At 42.8% G+C, this 20,064-nt stretch overlaps 1 protein-coding gene across 9 annotated transcripts in view; it reads left to right on the top strand.

The window, feature by feature from the left end:
* LOC131193570 (tetratricopeptide repeat protein 39A-like) overlaps positions 1 to 20,064 on the top strand; it is a 42,815-nt gene that overhangs the window by 11,816 nt on the left and 10,935 nt on the right. For 7 of the 9 annotated variants that reach the window (XR_009153950.1, XR_009153949.1, XM_058173890.1 and 4 more), the window contains exons 2-11: positions 886 to 981; positions 3,664 to 3,795; positions 7,151 to 7,218; positions 8,318 to 8,385; positions 10,000 to 10,064; positions 13,043 to 13,142; positions 16,515 to 16,580; positions 17,277 to 17,385; positions 18,187 to 18,254; positions 19,296 to 19,355. Coding sequence is in view for 7 of the 9 variants with exons in the window: in XM_058173886.1 (XP_058029869.1) it covers positions 886 to 981; positions 3,664 to 3,795; positions 7,151 to 7,218; positions 8,318 to 8,385; positions 10,000 to 10,064; positions 13,043 to 13,142; positions 16,515 to 16,580; positions 17,277 to 17,385; positions 18,187 to 18,254; positions 19,296 to 19,355 (832 nt within the window). In the remaining 2 variants the exon portion in view is untranslated. Of the gene's footprint in view, positions 1 to 885; positions 982 to 3,663; positions 3,796 to 7,150; positions 7,219 to 8,317; positions 8,386 to 9,496; positions 9,752 to 9,999; positions 10,065 to 13,042; positions 13,143 to 16,514; positions 16,581 to 17,276; positions 17,386 to 18,186; positions 18,255 to 19,295; positions 19,356 to 20,064 lie in introns of those variants that run through there. The other 2 variants (XM_058173893.1, XM_058173892.1) reach the window with 2 other exon arrangements.

A 20,064-nucleotide genomic window follows, 5' to 3' on the forward strand; every position in this document is an offset into this window, starting at 1 on the left:
CGACTCAGCCTTCCATCCTTCCAAGGTTGGTAAAATGAGGGCCCAGATTGTTGGGGGCAATACACTGACTCTGTAAACTGCTTAGAGAGGGCTGTACAAGCACTGTGAAGCGGTATATAAGTCTTATTGCTATTGCTAGTTTAACAGTTGGAGAGTTTGTTGAAAGGCCAGTCCTGTTTGAGTAAGGTGGGGTAACTATGCTGGCAAAGACCGTGTTTGCTTAGTGTTGTCAGAGGTAAGAATTCTGTCTTTGGGAGGACACCTAAGCTAAACAAGTGTGACAAGTAGCCAACCACTTCCTTCAAAAACCCCAGAGGAAGGGCATTTCCTGATCCCTATAGGAGGGAGGGAAGCCCTCAGATCTGGGGAATTTCTCTTATAGCTTTAGAAAAGAAGCAGGACACATTTACACTTATTTTTATCAGTCAGTGAGAAAGTTATTGCTTTCCTATCTATTTGGGCACCTTCTGCAGCTCATGTGAGGCTAATTAAACGAGGATATTATTTGTTTCTATTGAAATATAACATCTTTAATGGTACGGAACTGTTTCGGGGGTTGGGGGGGTATCGCTAGAATTAAATACTGCAGTTTGCTCTTAAAACTCATAGAGCTGCTTCTCCCATACAGGTAAATCAATGCCTCTTTTGATGGCTTACACCACATTTTTCAGTAATAGTTAAAACTTAGAAGTCCACAAAAGATTTTTTATCTGTGCTTTTGCCTTAATATTTTCTCATCCAAATCAAATGTTCAATTTAAGGGAAAGTCCCATTACAAATGGCTAAAAACTAATAATTAAATGGACAGGAGCTACAAGAAAATGTGTGCAATTCCAAATCTTAGAAGAACATCTGTGATAACTAGCCCTCTTTTCTTACTTGCAGCACTTCCCTGGAGACTGCCTTAGCCGAGTGCATGGAGGCACTGAATTGTTTCCTGCACAACCAGTTCAGTAAGAGCTTGGAAATGCTGCGGCCCAGGTAAATCAGAAGTGCTCAAGCTGATTCATCCTGCACACAGGACAAGTGAGAGATATCAGCTTCCTCCCCCCACCCCACTATTACCAGGGTTTCCAGCTGTTCTGTTGAATTAAATCCTCCTCCAGCACTTTCCAACTAGAGAATCCCAATTACAGTGCTCACAGCTATAGGGATGAAACAAATCTGTGGGATGCAATGGAAGGAGAATTGCTTCCCAGACACTGAATTTGAATAAACTCAAGTCGGGAAGGGGATTGGGGGGGGGAACTTAGCCTGGTTTTCTAGAGTCTTTTTTGAAGTCTGAAAGACAAACTGTGTTCCTCTAGATTCTCCAGAAAAGTCAGTGCTTAGTGTTCCATAATGCTGATATGCAAGCAGCTGTCTAGTTCCCCTGTGAGGGACTCAGCTCATAGTATTTCATGTAGCTTGTGAGGAAGGTAGCAGGATATATGCTTCAGTATTCTAAAAATATATTGGAAGTTGGTGTTTTAAAAGGCTTATTACAGAGAGACCAGGTTTGTGCTGGTAGGTCGGGTGGCAAAATCTAGAATTAAATGTTATTGAAGGTCACATGGCTTCTAGTGAGAGCTGTTAGACTAGTAAGAGCAGTTCTTTGCTGTATGATCTTCAGCACCCCCATGGCATTTCTTTGGCTGCTCTTTGTATGGATGGAGGAAGTTATACATCCTGCATGTCGGGAAAAGAAGGAAGAGGTATTTATTTAGCAATAGGTCTTATTCAAGCCCGAAGTATGTAAAGATTGTGCAGTGATGCAGTTTAGAAACACAGTGTTTATGACTCCTATGAATTAAAATAATGTTAGGGAAATCAGAGTGCAAATTGTTTTACTGCAGCTGTCATTCTATGAAGTGAAACATTTATGGAAGCATGCCTTTTTACTGTTATGTATTCTGAAAGGATTGCTAAAAATATGTATCTCAGATGGTCTTTAGGTTTAGAAGGTAAAATGAATACAGTGGTCATATCGGATAATTTTAATTGTTATGTTGACTGAATTTTTAATGCATTTAACAAAATACATTTTGTATTTTGTATATTTAACAAAATACATTTTGTTAAAATAAAAATAATTTTTACTGTATTTTAATAAATGTTCTTTATTTTTTTCTAAATTTTGAGCTTAGAAAAAGTAACATATATACAAATGCCTTAACTAGAATGCACATTAAGAGTTTGATTTTTGCCGTCCATTCTAGTTTAAGTCTGTGTTACAAAACTGATTCTGATGAAATCTGAAGCCACCCTTGTAAGCAGTAACTCTTTCCTCTTCATTAGCAAAAGCTGATGGCATTCATTTAATGAATGCTAAACCCTAAACCCAAGTTACATCAGACAAGTCATATTGTGGATTAGCCTGTTAACGCAGTATGTTAATAGACCATGGCTAGATTACCCAAAATACAATAATCCACAGATAAATCAACTATGCAAGTACATAACGGGGTACCAATTGCAAAAGCACTGGGGCAGATGGGCAGGGAGAATGGAAAAAACATTAGGAGAAATAGTTGAAATCCATGCACAATTCAAAAATGACTTTTGTTGGATCACTTTACTACACTAAAAAAGCTACATCTGTAGATTTCTGTGATGGTATTGATAAAACTGCATTGATTTGATTCCCAGATTGATTTGATTCCCAGATTGAATTTAATTGGTAATTGGACTTTGTAGGGTTCAATGGAATAGTTTTAGTTTGACTGAATATTCACAAACTTCTCGACAGACTTTAACTTGCATCCTATGTAATAAAATGAAATTCATTGTAGAGAAAAGCAAGGTTTACACTTAGGCAAAAAATCCCAAATATACAAGTACAGATTAGGTGAAACTTGGTTCAATAGCAGTAACTGGGAGAGGAACCTGGAATTCCTAATAGACAATCATTTACATATGAGCCTGCTGCATGCTGCAACCACCAGAAAAGCCAATGCAATTCTAGGCTGCATTAACAGAGGGATAAAATCAAGACCACATGAAGTGTTAGTACCACTTTGTAATACCTTGCTAAAGCCACACTTGGAATACTGCATTCAGTTTGGTCACCACAGTATAAAAAAGATGTTGAGACTCTGGAAAGAGTGCAGAAAAGAGCAACAAAAGTGGCCTGGAGGTTAAAACATACGAAGAATGGTTGCAGGAATTGAGCATAGCCAGTTTAGTAGAAAGATGGACTGGGGATGACATGATAGCAGTGTTCCAATATATGAGGAACTGTCACAAAGAAGAGGAGGTCAAATTACTCTCCAAATCACCAAAGGGCAGGACAAGAAACAATGGATGGAAACTAATCAAGGAGAGAAACAACCTAGAACGAAGGAGAAATTTTCTGATAGTGAGAACAATCAACCAGTGAAACAGCTTGCCTTCAGAAGTTGTGAATGCTCCAACACTGGAGGCTTTTAAAAAGAGACAGCCATTTATCTGAAATGGTATAGGGTCTCCTGCTTGAGCAGGGGCTTGACTAGAAGACCTCCAAGGTCCCTTCCAACTCTGATAATGTTCTATGTTCCAAATATTAATCCTCCTCCTTTGTTAATAATGCCTTATGCCGTGTGTGTGTGTGTGTGTGTGTGTATCATGTATATCAGCATAATCAGTAAAGCCTTGTATTGCCTTGAACCATATCTTTTGTCTTTCGTTGTTGACCCCTTTTGGCAGGACTGGAGAAAGCATGTACCATGCCTTAATTTATGCCACCATCCTGGAGATGCAAGCCATGATGACTTTTGAACATGAAGATATTGTCCATGCAGGGCACACCATGAAAGAAGCCCAGGAGATCTGTCAGAGGTGTGTAGTTCACACACCCCATTGAAATGGAGCATAGGAAGATTTGTTTCTGCAGCAACGGTCTGGGATTGCTGCAGAGGGGATGACAAGTTGTTCAACTCATGAATGCTGCTTCTAAATAACCAGTATTTCCCCAAAGTCTGACTTGATTGCTGCATTAGTTGGTGGATATTTAATTCTTCCTTGAACAAGGCAGGGGATCTGCAATTCTAAATGCTTATTCCCTTCTCAGTTTAAAAATGGGATGAAAAAGTGGGTGGACAAGGACAAATGATTGGGGGATGAATGAAACCTAGAGAAATAGTAGAGGACTGCTTAAAGGTGCTGCTGGAGTACAATGCTTAATGGCTTCTGGTGGAAAGTGATCTCCTAGGGCAAGGGTGTCAAACTCAATTTCATTGAGGGCCACATCAGGATTGTGGTTGACTTTGGGGTGGTGGGAGGGGGGGCATGGCCAGCTCCCACTGCTGCTGTGCTCACCCTTCCTGACAAGGTTGTTCATGGTGTGTGCGGGGGAGGGGCAAAATGTGTGGGTCAGAGGGAGGCCCACTCTATCTTCTTATGAGGAGACCTGGCTTTGTAACCAAAGCATCCTCAGTGCTAGGATGGGAGACCACCAGGAGAGGTCAGGAGGAGACAAGGGGATGGCAAAAGGCAGCAGGGCTGCTGGTGGCCAAGTGCTAAGGCAGGATTTACCCTCATTCTCTCTCATTATAATCTTCCTTCCTTCCTTCCTTCCTTCCTTCCTTCCTTCCTTCCTTCCTTCCTTCCTTCCTTCCTTCCTTCCTTCCTTCCCTCCCTCCCTCCCACCCTCCCTCCCTGCCCCTTCCTTCTTTTTCCTTCCCTCTTCATTCTTTCTTTCTTCTATCCTTTTTCCTTCCTTGCTTTCTTCCCCTCTTTCCTTATCCTGTTTTCCCCACTGGAAATAGCTGTTTGCAACATACAAGGAGGGGATACTTTCCTAAGAGCTCACAATTCAAGAATACCAATGTGCACATGAGGTATCTCAGGGTGGGGAAGGCTAAGTGGGGGGGGGACTAGTGATAGAACAGACCCTCAAGGCCTCCCTGACCCACTAAGATACCTGATGCTTCTCCCTCCCTTCCTGTCACAAGAACTCAGTTACCTTGCAAATATCTATCTCCTCTCTTTGTTTCTCTGTTTCTTTGCCTTTGATTTGAGGAGGGGAGAGGAGAGTTGGCTGGGAAATGCTTTTCGTGCCGAGAATGGATGCTCCTGGGTGCTATAATATCGCACAGATTCAGGCACCCATCCTCTTTTGCAGAGTCAGGAACCCAATTGTGTGTGTGTGTATGAGAGAGAGAGCCATACAAGGCACTCAAGCTGCTGGCAGTGTCACGGGCAACAGGAGCCACCTGAGCAGCAAGTTGGGGTGGTGGTGGAGTATGGAACAAGGCAGGGGAGGTGCGGAGCTGCCCCCCTCGCCCTGCACTGGCTTATCTGAACCCCATGTCAGCCAGGCACTGAAGCACCAGAACTGCCACTGCAGCAAGACGGGGGGGTGGGGCGGCTCGCCAAACTCAGTGTGTGTGTGAGGGGAGAGAGGGAGCGATCCCTGCTTTAGTTGTGGTATTCAAGCTGCTAGCAGTGGGGGGGGGGGAGAGCCAACTGAGCAGCCATTTTTCTCCTCATCCTCCCCACTCAAGCAGCGCAGGCTCTGCAGGACAGCAGGGCCTCTCATTTCTCCCCTGGTGTGGCAAACTCCAGCTTCAGTCAGGGCATTTAAGCTGCTGGCGGAGGCAGCAGTAGCCACCTAATGATTGCCCCCTCCCCAACCAGCCAGCCTGCACCACCTGACCTGCTCTCTGCCTGGCCAGCCATTGCAAAGCCTTGCCATTCTTCTCCTCCTCCTCCTCCTCCTCCTCCCTGCCCAAGCGGCAGTGGGCTCCCCAACAGCAAACTCTGGCGGGCTGGATGTGGGTGTGAAGGGCCTAGCCCCGCAGTGCTTCCTGGCTCAGTTGCAGGCTTCGTTCAGCCTTCAAACAGTAAGGCTGGCCCAAGTAAGTGAGCAGCGCACCAGGGCCAAGGACAACTTTGGTTCCTGCACCCAGCCGATTCAGATTCCACGGCCAGCCTTACTGTTTGAAGGCTGAACAAAGCCTTCAACTGAGCCAGGAAGCACTGCGGGGCTAGGCCCTTCACACCCACGTCCAGCCTGCCAGAGTTTGCTGCCCCGGGGTAGGGATGAGACTCTGTCCCGTGGAGCCTGTTGCTGCTTGGGCAGGGAGGAGGAGGAGCATGGTGAGGTTTTGTGCCAGCTGGCCAGGCAAGGAGCAGGTCAGGCGGTGCAGGCTGGCTGGTTGGGGAGAGGGCAATCATTAGGTGGCTGCTGCCACTGCCAACAGCTTAAATGCCCTGACTGAAGCTGGAGTTCACAGTTCTCCAAATGTGAGGTCCTGCTGTCCCCAGAGCCTGCGCTGCTTGAGTGGGGAGGATGAGGAGAAAAACAGCTGCTCAGTTAGCTCTTTCCCCTCCCGCACTGCTGCCAGCAGCTTGAATGTCCCAACTAAAGCAGGGATCTCTTTCTCTCTCTGTCTCACAAACACACACACACACACACAGTTTGAAGAGCCCACCCTCTCTGTCTCGCTGCAGTGGCAGTTGCGGTGCTTCAGTATCTGGCTGGTGGGGTGAGGCGTGTGGGGGGAGCTCCACACCCACCCACCCCGCCTTGCTTTGTGGCTGTCACATCAATGTATTGGTCAGCCTCCTGCTAGGTTATGGTGGCGAGCAAGGAGAAGAAGTGGCAAAGTATGAAGCAAGGGGACAGGGTGGAGGACGAAGCAAGGCAGGGGGTGCAGAGCTGCCCCACTCATCCTGTCCCGGCTTACCTGAGAGCCCTTCAGCCAGGCCAGCCAGGCCAAACCCTGACACACACACACCCTGCCACCCAGGTCAGCCACATCCCTTCACTAACCTTTCCAGCTCCTTTTGTTGCTGCCACGTGCAGAGCAACTAAAATAGTCTGTGGGACTATGGTAAAAAAAATAGTTCAGACCTTCCAACTTCTCACGAAAAAAAAAAGGCGAGGTTGGAAGGTCTGAACTATTTTTTTACTGTAGTCCCACAAACTACTTTAGTTGCTTTGCACGGGCGACAGAGAACTGGGCCTGTGTGTGCGCACGCCTGCCCACTGGGATGGTGGGGGCCAGGCCGAAGTGACGTGGGTCATACCCTTACATTTTCCTGGATGGCCACACGGGCTGGATTCAGCCTCATCGTGGGCCAGATCTGTCTGGCGGGCCTTGAGTTTGACACCCCTGTCCTAGGGTGAGGGGTTGGAGAAGGTGGATGAAGAACCTAGTAATTCAGTTGCTTTTGGTTCCCCTGACAGATTTCGGAGGAAAACCACTGTGACTGGTACCTTCTCTAGTCGGCAAGGTGGAGATGCTTGTACGGAAGGTGAGAACTGAGAAGAGCTAAAATTCAAAGTCCTGAGAATCAAGAGAATATTTTATTTGTCTTAATGTAGGAAAAGCTGGAGGATAAGAGGGAGTAGGTGTAAAATTACATAAATCCACTCAGGTCTTGCTTGATTCCAGACAAGCAGGATCTAGTGAAAGGTGCTACTGCATTACCTGGGATTCTTGTGTCCTCTGAGGAAATGGGGCCTCTTTAGGGTATCTTCTGCTGCCTGTGGACTAGATGTTTGTCTTTCTTGGTTCCTTTAAGTAACTGATGAGGGAGAGATAGTTTCCTAAATATGGGTGGATGTCAACATCTAATTGCAAGAAAGATATTGTCCACTCCATCCCATAAAAGGCCATCTCTTAATCTGGTGTTTTAGATAACTTATAGCATTTGGGTGCCCAGCTCATGATTACAATGTCACAGAGAATCTCATCAGGTGATCACAATTTGTGATATTCCCTCTGGCTTCCCACAACCAAAGTCAATGGGCAACTTTGGAGGGAGGCTATAAGTCATCCCAGTAAGTCACTCCTGCTGTTTTTCTCCTGAGAAGCCCATTATGGAGTATTCCCAAGGATCTTCTGTGGCATTCCTGGGCCTCTTACCTTCTGCAGTGTGTGCCCACCTGCAGCACTCCCTTAACTTTCCTGCGATCTCTGCCAGCCCACCCAAGGCCTCTTTTGATCTGCCTGCACCTTCTACTGGCCTTTCTGGATCCCATGGCAACCTGCCCATCCTCCCTGGCAGTTGCCCTTGGCAGTTCCTCACCCCTTATGGCACCTGCTCACCTCTCCCATGCTGCCCTGAGTTCCTTACTTGGGACTCCTGCCTCTTTCCACCGAACAACCCATATGTGCTATAGCACTTAGCAACAAAGTTTCTGGTCCCAATTATGATCCATACATGTTGACTAGTGTGTAATCTGCTCCCACTGACAGTTCGTTGCACTTTGGACCAATTGAAGCTTCTGAGAAAATATTGTGATAGTTCAAGTAGGACATAACAAAAGTATGAGTTACTATGGTGAATAATTAAAGACAATATTTGAAATACTGCACATACTCCCTAAATCCATATTTCCCTGTTACAGAGGAACTGCATGCTGAAGTATGTTATGCAGAATGCTTATTGCACCGGGCAGCCCTCATCTTCCTCCAGGTAAGAAAATTCTTCTCCCTTCAAACTTAATCACAAATTCTATCCCATTATTACAGTAGTTCCCAACTCTGAGAGAGAATTCTATGATAGAGAGGTGCAAGAAACCTGGAAAACAGAATCCAAGAAATATATTTCAGCATTTTTCTTCCTGTATTAGAGCTTGTGCATTGAGTTTGTTTATCAGAATTTTAGTTTACCTTTATTATTTTATAAATAACTCAAGATGTCGAATATTCATAATCCTCCTTTCTCCTCCTCTTCCCCCCCACAAAAACAACCCTGTTAGGTATGTTGAGAGAGAGTGACTGGCTCAAAGTCGCCCACTTGACCTTCATGTCTAATGGGGAACTAGAACTCGCAGTCTCCTGTTTTCTAGGCCAGCACCTTCACCACTACACCAGATTGGCTCTGTGGAAAGTTTCAGTCTCAGTTAACCAAATATCTGTGCTAACTATGGAAATTGCAGGACAAGTGGAGCAAAAGCACTCTTTTTTCCTAACTGCTGCTCTTTTGACTTTCCAATTTTCCTTGTAGTCCTTGTAATTTCAGTGTTAGGAACTTCTAACACTGAAAGTATTATTCACTTGAAGGCTGTAGCTCAGTGATGTCAATGTGAATATATCAAAATCAGCAAGATGGTTGATGAGTATCACAATGCAATGCCCACAATGCAAGCTCCTTTTGTACAGGTATCAGTGTCACCTGAATCTTTAAAAGGAGTGGAGCTGCACTCCTGCCATCTTTGACACCTCCACAGACACTGTTGTGTCTGTGCCCCCCGAGCCGGGCCTGCTGCCAGAAAGTGACTTGGACAGTGTGGGGGAAGGGCCGTCAGGACTTACCTCGGGAGCACCGGCTTCCCTGCTCCGCTCCAGGAGCCAGAAACAGGCCAGGTGGAAGAGATAACGAGGCCTCCATCCCCTGACTCTTCCCACCCCCAGGCCACACCTGCAGACCCAGCTGATGGCAATCAGGCTTGGTTTCGTAGGCAGGAGAGGAGGGAACAGCAGAACAAGGGTGGGGCAGGCCTAGGAAGTGCTGAGTCATGGAGCCACACCCCACAGGATATAAAAGGCAGCCAGAGCTGCTGTGTCTCTTTGTAACAGACAAATCCGCTGATTGACTAGAGCTGAAGTTTGTGACTCACCAGCGTTGTGGAAGATAACGAGGGCTCTTGGCAGACGCTGGCTCTTTTGCCACCAGAGCTGATAGTGCTGGCTAATTAAGTCATCATTCCGACGGAGGCGGAGGAGGACAGAACAGACACAGCTGGCACCCATGTATGAGAACTGCATTAGCTTGCCTGGTGGAAAACAGAACCGGAGTGCAAAATGCTTGAGAAATACTGTTCTATGAAACAAATCAGGCAAGGGAGTCAGATATAGATAACTGTCTAGAGATTCAGTTTCCCCACTTATCTAAAGATTAATTTCTTTTAGTGAAAGCAAGCTGGGGGGGATGAAGCCTCAACACTTCAGCATCATCCTGCTGGTGGCTAAGTGTGATGAATGCCTTTGATGAAGCGCTGTGTGACTAGGAGTGGCATTGGCTAGATATACATCATCCCAGCAAATGGAAGTTGTTTTATTCATGGAGACTTTATGCTTCTTACAGGATGAAAACATGGTTAATTTCTTAAAAGGAGGAATCAAGGTGCGTAACAGCTACCTCATCTACAGGTGAGTTGGAAAGGCAGGTCTGGGTAAATGAAGGGGTAAAGTCACAGGTAGGAATGAGAAAGAGTATTAGTGAGGAGTATGAGACAAAAACAAGCTCCACGTGCCACATTTTGGAATGGGAAAGTCTTTGGTCCACTTGTCACCGACAGGCTTATTTAGGTGGTGACCAAAGGTACAAGACTGCTCTGTAAAGAGGAAGCATTACAATGTTTAAATCTTACCCTCCATTTAAACTCTGTAGATTGATGAGACATAGGCTATAGCAGGGGTCAGCAACCCGCGGCTCTGGAACTGCAGGTGGCTCTTTCATCCCTCTGCTGCGGCTCCCTGTCGCTGGTCAGCACCACAATTTTGAGACGAGCTTCTGGTTACTGGAGGGTGGGGAGCATGGTGTGCCAGGAGGAGGCTCTATTGCAAGGGGCAGGTTTTCTGGTCGGCTCCACAATTGATACGGCTTTTGGTTAGGACAGGTAGAGGAAAAAGGACACCTTACTTGGAGGAGATTCTATGGTGGGGGAACCGGAACTTCCGGTTGGCTCCAGAATTGAACGGGGGGCCTTTTGTGGCTCTTTGAGGGTTTAAGGTTGCTGACCCCTGGGCTATAGCAACAAAGATGTTTCCCATCCTAAAGCTGAAGGAAAATGCTGCCTTCACTCTTGGTGCCTTCACCGTGTAACCCTTACAATGCATCCAGAAGGGATCCACGCTCTGCTGCTGTCCGTCCATACATGTTAAGCACAACATTCCTATGGCAAAAATTGGTGACCCATCAACTAAAATTCTAGCCCCATCCAACATCATTGTTCATATTAAAAGCCACTTATCATGTACAATACCCTAGTTCCGTGATGGAACTAGGTTCCATCACATGCCATAGGTTCCATAGGTTCCGTGATGGAACCTATGGCATGTGTGCCACAGGTGGCACACGGAGCCATATCTGTGGGCACGCGCGCGTTGCCCTAGCTCAGCTCCAGCGCACATGCGCGTGCCAACCAGCTGATTTTCGGGCCTTCCGGGCCTACCGGAAGTCGGGAAACGGGCTGTTTCCAGCCTCTGGAGGGCCTCCGGGGGGTGGGGAAGGCCGTTTTCACCTTCCCTAGACTCCAAGAAAGCCTCTGGAGCCTGGGGAGGGCGAAAAATGGGCCTCCTGGATCCACTGGTAACCTTTTTGCCGTCACGTGCCAAAAGCAGGGGGAGGGGGTGCACACATGCACCGGGGGGCGGGGCATGGGGGCATTGAATTATGGGCGTGGGCACGCGCACACACGACCCCCCTGCGCTCCCCCTGCTATTGGCATGCGACAGCAAAAAGGTTAGCCCTCACTGCCCTAGTTCCTCTGTATGTTGCAACTGTTTCCTTTGTTTTTTTCCATCAACATCTGATTTTTTAAAAACTATGGATTGACTATACAACCTTTCAACCACTAAGTGGCAACAAAGAGTTATATTGTTTATGCAGTCATTCTTGGCTTTTCTCTGCTGGTTATCTGGACCAATGTGACCATGATGGTTGTCTGGTTGTCATGTTTTTGAATAGGTGGAGTTTGTGAAAGAGGCTTAGCTCTGGGAATCAATGAGGAAGTTGTAAAACAAGATAACAAAAAGAAATGACCCAGAACTCCCTGGGAACATCAACCACTGCCAAGGAATGTCTCATCTGATAGGCTACAGAAGTACAAGAGTTGAATCCTTTTATTTACATGCCTTAAATCTAAAATGAGTTAATCAGTTTCAGTATTTTGCTACCTCTTGATCCTTCAATGGATAATTGGACCATTGGACCACTAGATGGCAGCATTGTTTATATATATCTTAGCTATTTGCTAGCACATTTATTAGGTCAACAGGTCAACTGCACAGTGAACAACAAAGAAACAAGAACAATCAGCAACCCAAAGAACTGAGTTTTTCAGTTGTGTTTTCCATAGTGTTCTATAATCAGGAACGCCTTGGTTAAGTTTGTTTTTAGTTATGTGCTTGTTCTTGCATGTTGATTGAATAACTGCCTAATCAACAAGGGAAAAGGCTGTGAATACTCTTTCGTCCAATCCCCATCCTAGCCAAAAGGGGATTGAGGGACAGAGAAGAGGAACTGAGATAGAGGGGATGGTTCCACACATAACTGGCAGAACCATCAAACTATTGACATAAAGCATGACAGTCACATTTCCACATATTGCCAAATCAACTCATATGTATATATTCCTAGTTTTTCTTTAGATCTTGCTTTTGTTCTGTTGAGTTTGAAATGATAGCTTTGATTTTCCTTGGGCCATTTTATCCTAGTGGTGTGCATGTGGGGTCGATGAGTCCAAAATTACTCAATGAATTTCATGGAAGAGTAGGGATTTGAATTAGTCTCAGCTTGTATTATTTAACTGTGGGAATAGCAATGTGGCTCGGGCTACCTGCTGAATTCCAAAATGAAAAAGTATATATAACTTTAAAATTAACATAGCCAAATTTTTAAGTATTCTCCTTTGGATATTTTATTTTATTTTTTTTATTATTGTAGTGCCTACGTCCTTCTGTAAAATATATAAACTGACTAAAAAAATTTTTTGGGGGGCTTTTAGTGATTCTTTCTAAAATGAATGGAGATATAGTAGTACAAAAGAATGTCAGCTACTATCCTTTGCATTATCTTTTGAGTCTAGGCATATATATATATTTCAAATTCATGCAAACAGTGCACAATAATTAAGTAATTGAAAAGCTGGAATACTGGTAGGTATCAATTCTATCTTTATTGATCTATATATGTTTATCTTCCAGACAAGCATTATCCTGTTCTGGATTAGAGGTTTAAATCTGGACATCGATAGAGTGTCTTAGGGAATAAATTGAATTCCCTGTATGACTAAAAGCCAGGTTTAGAGTGAAAAAGGTCTATGAAATAGAACCACCCTTTTTTTATGGTAATTTCAGGCAGATAAATTGGCAATGGAATTCTGTAACCTTTTTTATATTCACAGAGAGCTGAACGCTTTCATCCAACCTAGTTGCTTGCCTGCAAACTCTGTTCGTATCCATCTGGAGGGGGGAATTGCTCTTGGCATTGGTGCCTTCAATTTGGTGAGTTGAGTATGCTTCCACAGCTTCTTAAGGGGCATAGAAAGTTATGTTTATGACAAAAACTGAGCTCCAAGAGACAATCCATTAATTTTTTCAGAAGTAACCCACTTAGTTTTCACTTGGGCATTATGACGCAGTTCTGTAGTTGCAAATGTACAAATTGAGAAAGAAATACAAATATGGAGAGAGAACAGCACTTATTGTGGGTATTAAGTAGGTAGTGTATTAAGATATTGCCAGCTAAAATTGCTTGCAAGCTTTGAAGATCAGCACCCCAGGTTATTTCCTTTTTCTTTATTCCTGTGTTTGGGATAATTGGTTCTAATTTCTTTTTCACAGCAGGTATTTATCTGTGCTATCATATATCAGAGAGCCTTAGCCAACAGGGCTGGCAGGAAGAAAACCTCAAAGGGCTGAAAAAACTCTCCTATGAGTAAAGGTTACATTGCATGGGGTATTTTAACTGAGAAAAAGCAGGATGTCATAGAAGTTCATAAAATTATGCATTGTGTAAAAAAGTTAAACACCATCAGGCTCTCTATAAGAATGACAATAGTTCTTGAGTTGGCATTGGTGGACTATACTCTTCAGCTCAAACTATAACACATGATGATGTAGTGAAGAATCTTTACAGTATTGCATACTAGGACGTATAGTAGCCATTTACTACAGTTGATTGGGGTTGCCTGTTTTTAACCTGTCTTATTGTAGTTTAATTCCTGCACTTCTTTTTAATTCTTTTCCCATGATTTAATCAGACTTTTGCCTTTTGCTTTTTAGTTTTGAAAGTGTGTAGCTGTTGCTTGTTGATAGATCTGATCTTTCTGCTCTGAGAAAATCTGGCTCTCAGTTTAACTCCTAAAAATAGAGAAGTTCTTCTCCATCTCTTATAAAACTAAAACTAAAATACAAACAAATGATGGATTATCCAATGATAATGGGACAATATTTCATAGAGCATTTAGGTGATCTGAGATATTCACTTCATACAATGGGGTAAAATTCACAAATTTAGATAGCTTTAAAAAGGGATTAGAGAGATTTGAGAAAAATAAATTACTCCAAAACTAAAAGGTTTTCTGGAGTGATGGAAAATTGATGGAGCTACGCCATAGTATAACTATCCTCATTGGCCAACCCTACTCCATTGAGGCTTGCCAACCAAAATGTCAGATCTTTTCTTGTGGCTTAAGAATGAATTGTGCTAAATTCATTCCTTGTTTTCTGTCTAAAGTTTGGGATGTCATATCAGAAATGAGTGATGAAAAGTTATTAGAAATATATATTTTTCTTCAAGCATAATATCTATGCTGACCATAGTCACGTCCAAAAATTTGATTTGATGGATTTGTATAGAGGGAGAGCAGCTAGCCTACCAATACAGAAAACTGAGATTTTATTATATAGATTGATTGACCAAGAATAGTGTGGCTGAGAAATTATTTAGTTGGTCAGTAAATTACAAATATTTATGTAAAAAGAAAATTGTGCTCAACAAGGAAGTACTCCAAGAATGGGGAAGAGGAATCCATAGGCAAAGGTGTGAAGATGCTCCTCCCCCTCCTTATTTGCTGAAGCCATATCCTTACAAGAGAACTCTCTTTGAAGCTCGTTCAAGGCAAGCTGACATTTTAGCTTGCATAAAGAAGAAATGTCAGAGGTTGCATAGAGGAGGGATCTCAAAGTTTGGCTGGCACTGCAGGACTCCTACTCCAGTCTGGCTGCTGGATTCTGGGTCTCCATAGCCATTTGTGCTGTGATTTCCGGAAAGACTGGGCCTCTCTTGCATAATTGTTACTGCTGTACTTTTCTTCTTTTGCTTCATCTATCAGAGAAATATATCCATGAAAGACTAAATGTAGCCTTCCACAAGATTGATACTCTTAATTGCTAAGAAGAAAGCTAAGCTTGCCCAGCAACTTTTCTCCCCAAAGGCGCCAAGAAGTCAGCTGTAGGGGCTGCATTACATTCTGTGTGGACATGGGCATAACTCAAGCAGGGGTCTTCATGAGACTTCTTTCCTTTGCCCAGGGAACACAGGGCTGTGATTTAGGGAGGGCTCTTCTGGCTTCATTTCTTGTTCTGCCCACCTCCCCATCTTACACTATTTTTATAGAAAGCAACATAGAAGCAAAATTTGGGCCAATTTGATTTGCATTTTGCATACAGTTTAATACAATGTGATTTTGTACAATACTTGATCAAGTATTATTGCTATTCAATCAAGGAGAGGTCTATGTGGATAGAAATGTTTGTTATATAACTTCTACTTGATAGCTACAATAAAATGGTGTTTATTTTGAAGTAAATGTATTTGGTAGCAAAAGCAAGCTCTATTATATTTCTGAGGCCAATATGATGGTATGACTAAATTAATTTAAAATGTGGAATTGCTCACATTCCAGCACTTTTCTTCCTTATTAGAACTTGGAATTCTTATTTTGACTTTTTTGCTTTAATACATTAGGAATTTAAGAACTGTAAAAATGAAGCACTATGGATGTACCCATGTAGTCTACAGTTGAAGGAGTGCCATTAAGCCAAGGAACTAACTTCATCTACAGCATCATTGCTCTGACTACTGTATACATCCCAATTATGCGTGTGCCAAACACTGTGCATAAACTATTGCATGCACCTGTTTCCAAGTAGTCTGTGCCTGAACCAAACATACATTTGGTTTTGAAGCATAGTAAAATGTCTGGAATGCTATGATTTGTTCTGGGTTCAGAATAAATTAAAATGCCTCTAATCCCAATTTTACTTCTAACACCTTCTTCTTGTGCTTATTTGGGATCAGCTAGTACATTTCCAGATGTAATGTTTCTCTGTTATAGAATGATTTGAGTCCGGTGGACAAAATGTGATCAGCAACTCAGACTTTCCCATAATTCAGACTGTTCCTAGGGAAGTAATTCACTTGGAGACACATATGTTGAAATGTCATTCCATTAGAAGAAAAAGTATTATGAGAAGGGTAAACATAGGTTCAAAACTTTTGTTATGATTCTACTTTTCTTTAGGCAGAGCCTTTTTTAATAGAATCAAACGTTGCTGTGGAGGAACATTTATTTGTATAGGTTCTGAGTAGCACAGCGCCGAAATCTGAAGTAATACAGGATGGGTGTTTACTATTAAGAGAGAAGCAAGCCAGAATTGAATCCCTTCCTGGAAAAAGATGATGCTAATGGAAGAAAACTGTGGGGAAGAGGATGTGGAGGGCTTTGTAGAGGACAATCTCAACAAATGGTTCAGAGTTGATCCATATTGAAAAAAGATCTTCCACTTTGGAAGGACACATTGAAGATTTGGGAAGAGGACGAACTCCTTACAGGTGTCTCTGTTATCTTTTATGTTATGTGTTTTCCACAGACTCTCTCCCTCTTCCCACCCCGGATTTTGAGACTTCTGGAATTTGCTGGGTTTTCAGGGGACAAGGTACAAGTGCCAGTTTGAAGGCTCTGAATACATTATTTGGGATTGCAGAATGTATCTGGTGACATGTAACTGCTTTGTGAGAGGACACTGGTACACTTAGTTCAGTAATTAAAACCCTCGAAAACTTATTTCTCTGGGTTTCCCTAGTACGGGGTGCTCCCAATGCATTAGACAATAATTTCCAGTTCTCCCACCACCATGATCAATAGAATGCTAGAGAGCAACAGATTAAAAGCAATTAACCTACCTGGGCTGAAACAATCCAAATGATTGCAATATTTTTAGAGATAGTAATGAAGCAATCAATAGCTATGGTAATATGTAACCCTTAGCTTGGAAATTTTAAACTTATGGTTCATTGAACCAATAGTGAGATGTAATTTGTAATATAATTAAATTGGATGAGTATGAATTCTATGCTAATCCAAAACAAAGCCAGAGTACTTTATATTATGTATGAACTCAGAAATGAACACAGAAATGCATTAGTGGATGAGGGCACTACTGGGTTCCTCCATACAGTCAATTTGAAATCCCATAAAGTTCACTAAAACCAGTGCACCTATCCAGAATACTTTTCTGTATCTGGGGAACTTGTTTTTTTCTCACCTTTGCTGAATTTATTTGCAACATTTCTTCTATTTCTTTCCACGGGTTCTCTCAGTTTTCTGAATATTATTTCTGATTTCCATTCAGGATTATGGTTTGCAAAAACTACATCAGGGAGCCACGACAGCCAACCTGCGGGCTCTGCTTTGTACAATGTTGCTTCTCTGCTACTATACTTTCCTTACCTTCATCTTAGGTAAGTGAATCCTTCCACCAGAGAGAAGCATTGGGGATGTGGCAGCAGCATGATCAAGGAACTGGGTCTCTTTTCCCCAACAGATGGCTGCTTTGGGAGGGGGGTGGCTTTCTTATTTTGATTAAGGTCAATTAATGGGGATATATACATCTTTTGATGCAATTAACTAAAATAAATTCTAATGGGAGGCATCAGCATACCTATGGCTGAACTAAAAAGAAGAAGAAAGCTGGTCTAACTTAATAGGTATAACAAGTTTGCTCAGTACTCCTTCAGTCATAGTGAGATGGATTTCTGCAAGAAAGCAAGTAGGTTTTGCTTTTGCATATACAGTACTATAATTATATTTCCCTATCTGGTATGATTCACATTAAGGCTTAGTGAGATAATTGGAATTCAGCAAACTCATGAAATGTGTGTTTATAAATGTATAAATTACTCAGTTCAGAAAAGAGGGCTATCTTCTGCAGTTCAATGTCAAGAGGGTTTCAGTGCAAACAGTGACAATCTGTGTTGTTTCTCTGGCTGATTACTTAAGAGGTTGAGAGAAAGCTAGGAAATGGGACCGAAACACTACAATTTTAGGGACTTGTAGCAGAAATCTTCAGGATTGGCTACCTGACCAGCTGGGAACTCAAGCAACCCAAGAAAGCAATATTCTCAGGGATAACCATAAAGTATGGTTTACTTAAGAATATCTTCAGTCTCTAACTGGATATTTCAAGGTCTGCCTGGGGGACACTTATGATTGTCTTATCCTTATTCATGCTATGCACCTTTATCTCTCTGTGTTGTCCTCAGGAATTGGTGAAGATGATTTCACAGAGGCTGAGGCCCTACTGAAGCCATACCTCTCCCGCTATCCACAGGTAAAATGGTATCCAAATGACTGCCCTGTCCTTCAGGTCACTCACTTTTTGCCTGTGTTTGTGTCTAACTAAAGGATCAGTTAGATTTTTCTTTCCCTACTCAGAGTTGTAAGGAAATGTTTGGGTTCAGAGCTAGATGTGGGGGAAGGCATGATGTTTTACATTTTGCATCTAAGAGGCCAATGGGGTGGGAGAGGAGTTTGGGATTTTTAACCTAAGCCTTGAGCCCAAAGGGAAACAGATTTAGATTCATATTTATTTTCTTTTGCTAAAGATAATTGAATAACATTTCTCTCTTTTGATGCTTTACTTTGTTTCCAGGTTTTTAAATTTTTCTTATAGTAAAGGGCATCAAAAGCTGAAAGTATCTTAGGCTCCCTTAGATTTCTGAAAGGCGCTGAGTATTTCAGTTCCTTCACTCTTGGTTTTGTTTTTGAAAATGATGTCCTTTTTTTAACGTACAGTACATTTAGAGCTTCAGTAAAAAAAATGCGGTACATGTAAACTCAAATGCTTACTTTCTGTGTAGTAACGTTTAAAAGGTTTGCTGGGCAAAATCTGTTAATTTGATATGGCAGTTAGTTTGGTTAAACACTGATTGATACATTGGTGTCAAATTGGTGGCTGCAGGCCAGATGCATTATGTGCAGGCCACACCCACCACAGCTCCTTGAAGGAAAAAAAAAATCACAAAATGTCACATGACAGCAACGTGACACCACAAATTTGACACCCATGCACTAAAAGCTTCAGAAGGTTCTAAAGGATGGGGGGGGGGCAGATAAAAGTAGGACTAATCTATCCAAAGTGGTATAGAAATATTTGAGATTATCTTTCCCCACTATGAGATATATGTTCCATGAGGACTCTGAACCTCAAGCTAGTTATTTTGCTATCACCTTTGATAAGGTTTCTTATCCCAGTAAAGATGGCTTTGGATGGATAATGTGGAGGGATAGAGTGGATCAATATTTATCAACATAGAGTTTGTCATATTGCTTATAGCTGTTTACCGGAGCATCATTTTCTTTAATTTTACAGAGTGCCATTTTCTTGTTCTTTGCTGGGAGGATAGAGGAAATCAAAGGGAACATCAATGAGGTGAGGTGCTTTAGTAGGATCAGAACAGGAAACCAGCTAATATATATTTCAACATCATGGAGGGTATGTTTCAGGCATGCCCCAACTAAGTCCCTAGGAAAGAAAAACCATCAACTCCATTTGGTTGAAGTGATAGGTTCTTTTACTAAGGATTCGTAGTTGCAGTAGAAGCAGGCTAGAACTAAAGTTCCCACACAAAAAGTTACTTTATTAGAGGCCTCTGGTGGCTCAGCAGACTAAGTCTGTCTGTTATTAACACAGCTGCTTGCAATTACTGCAAGTTCAAGTCCCACCAAGCCCCACCAGGCCCAGACTCAGCCTTCCATCCTTTATAAGGTAGGTAAAATGAGGACCCAGATTGTTGGGGGCAATAAAAGTTGACTTTGTATATAATATACAAATGGATGAAGACTATTGCTTAACACTGTGTAAGCCACCCTGAGTCTTCGGAGAAGGGCGGGATATAAATTAAAAAACAAAACAAAACAAAACTTTCCCCTTCTCCCCAGCCCACCCCCTTTGGCTGCTTTGGCTTCATCTAGTGGCATGCTGCATAGGTGTTTTGGGAACCACTCAGATGTTTTGTACCACTTGGTGCAAATTGCATTCCTTTCCCAGGCTCTGTGGCCTTGAAGACTGGAAAAGGCTGGTTCTCACATCTCTGGTTTCTGTCAACCCACCTTCCCTTTGACTCATCTCTACCTTCTAT

This window comes from Ahaetulla prasina, chromosome 2, assembly GCF_028640845.1.
Source record: "Ahaetulla prasina isolate Xishuangbanna chromosome 2, ASM2864084v1, whole genome shotgun sequence".
Taxonomy (NCBI): domain Eukaryota; kingdom Metazoa; phylum Chordata; class Lepidosauria; order Squamata; family Colubridae; genus Ahaetulla; species Ahaetulla prasina.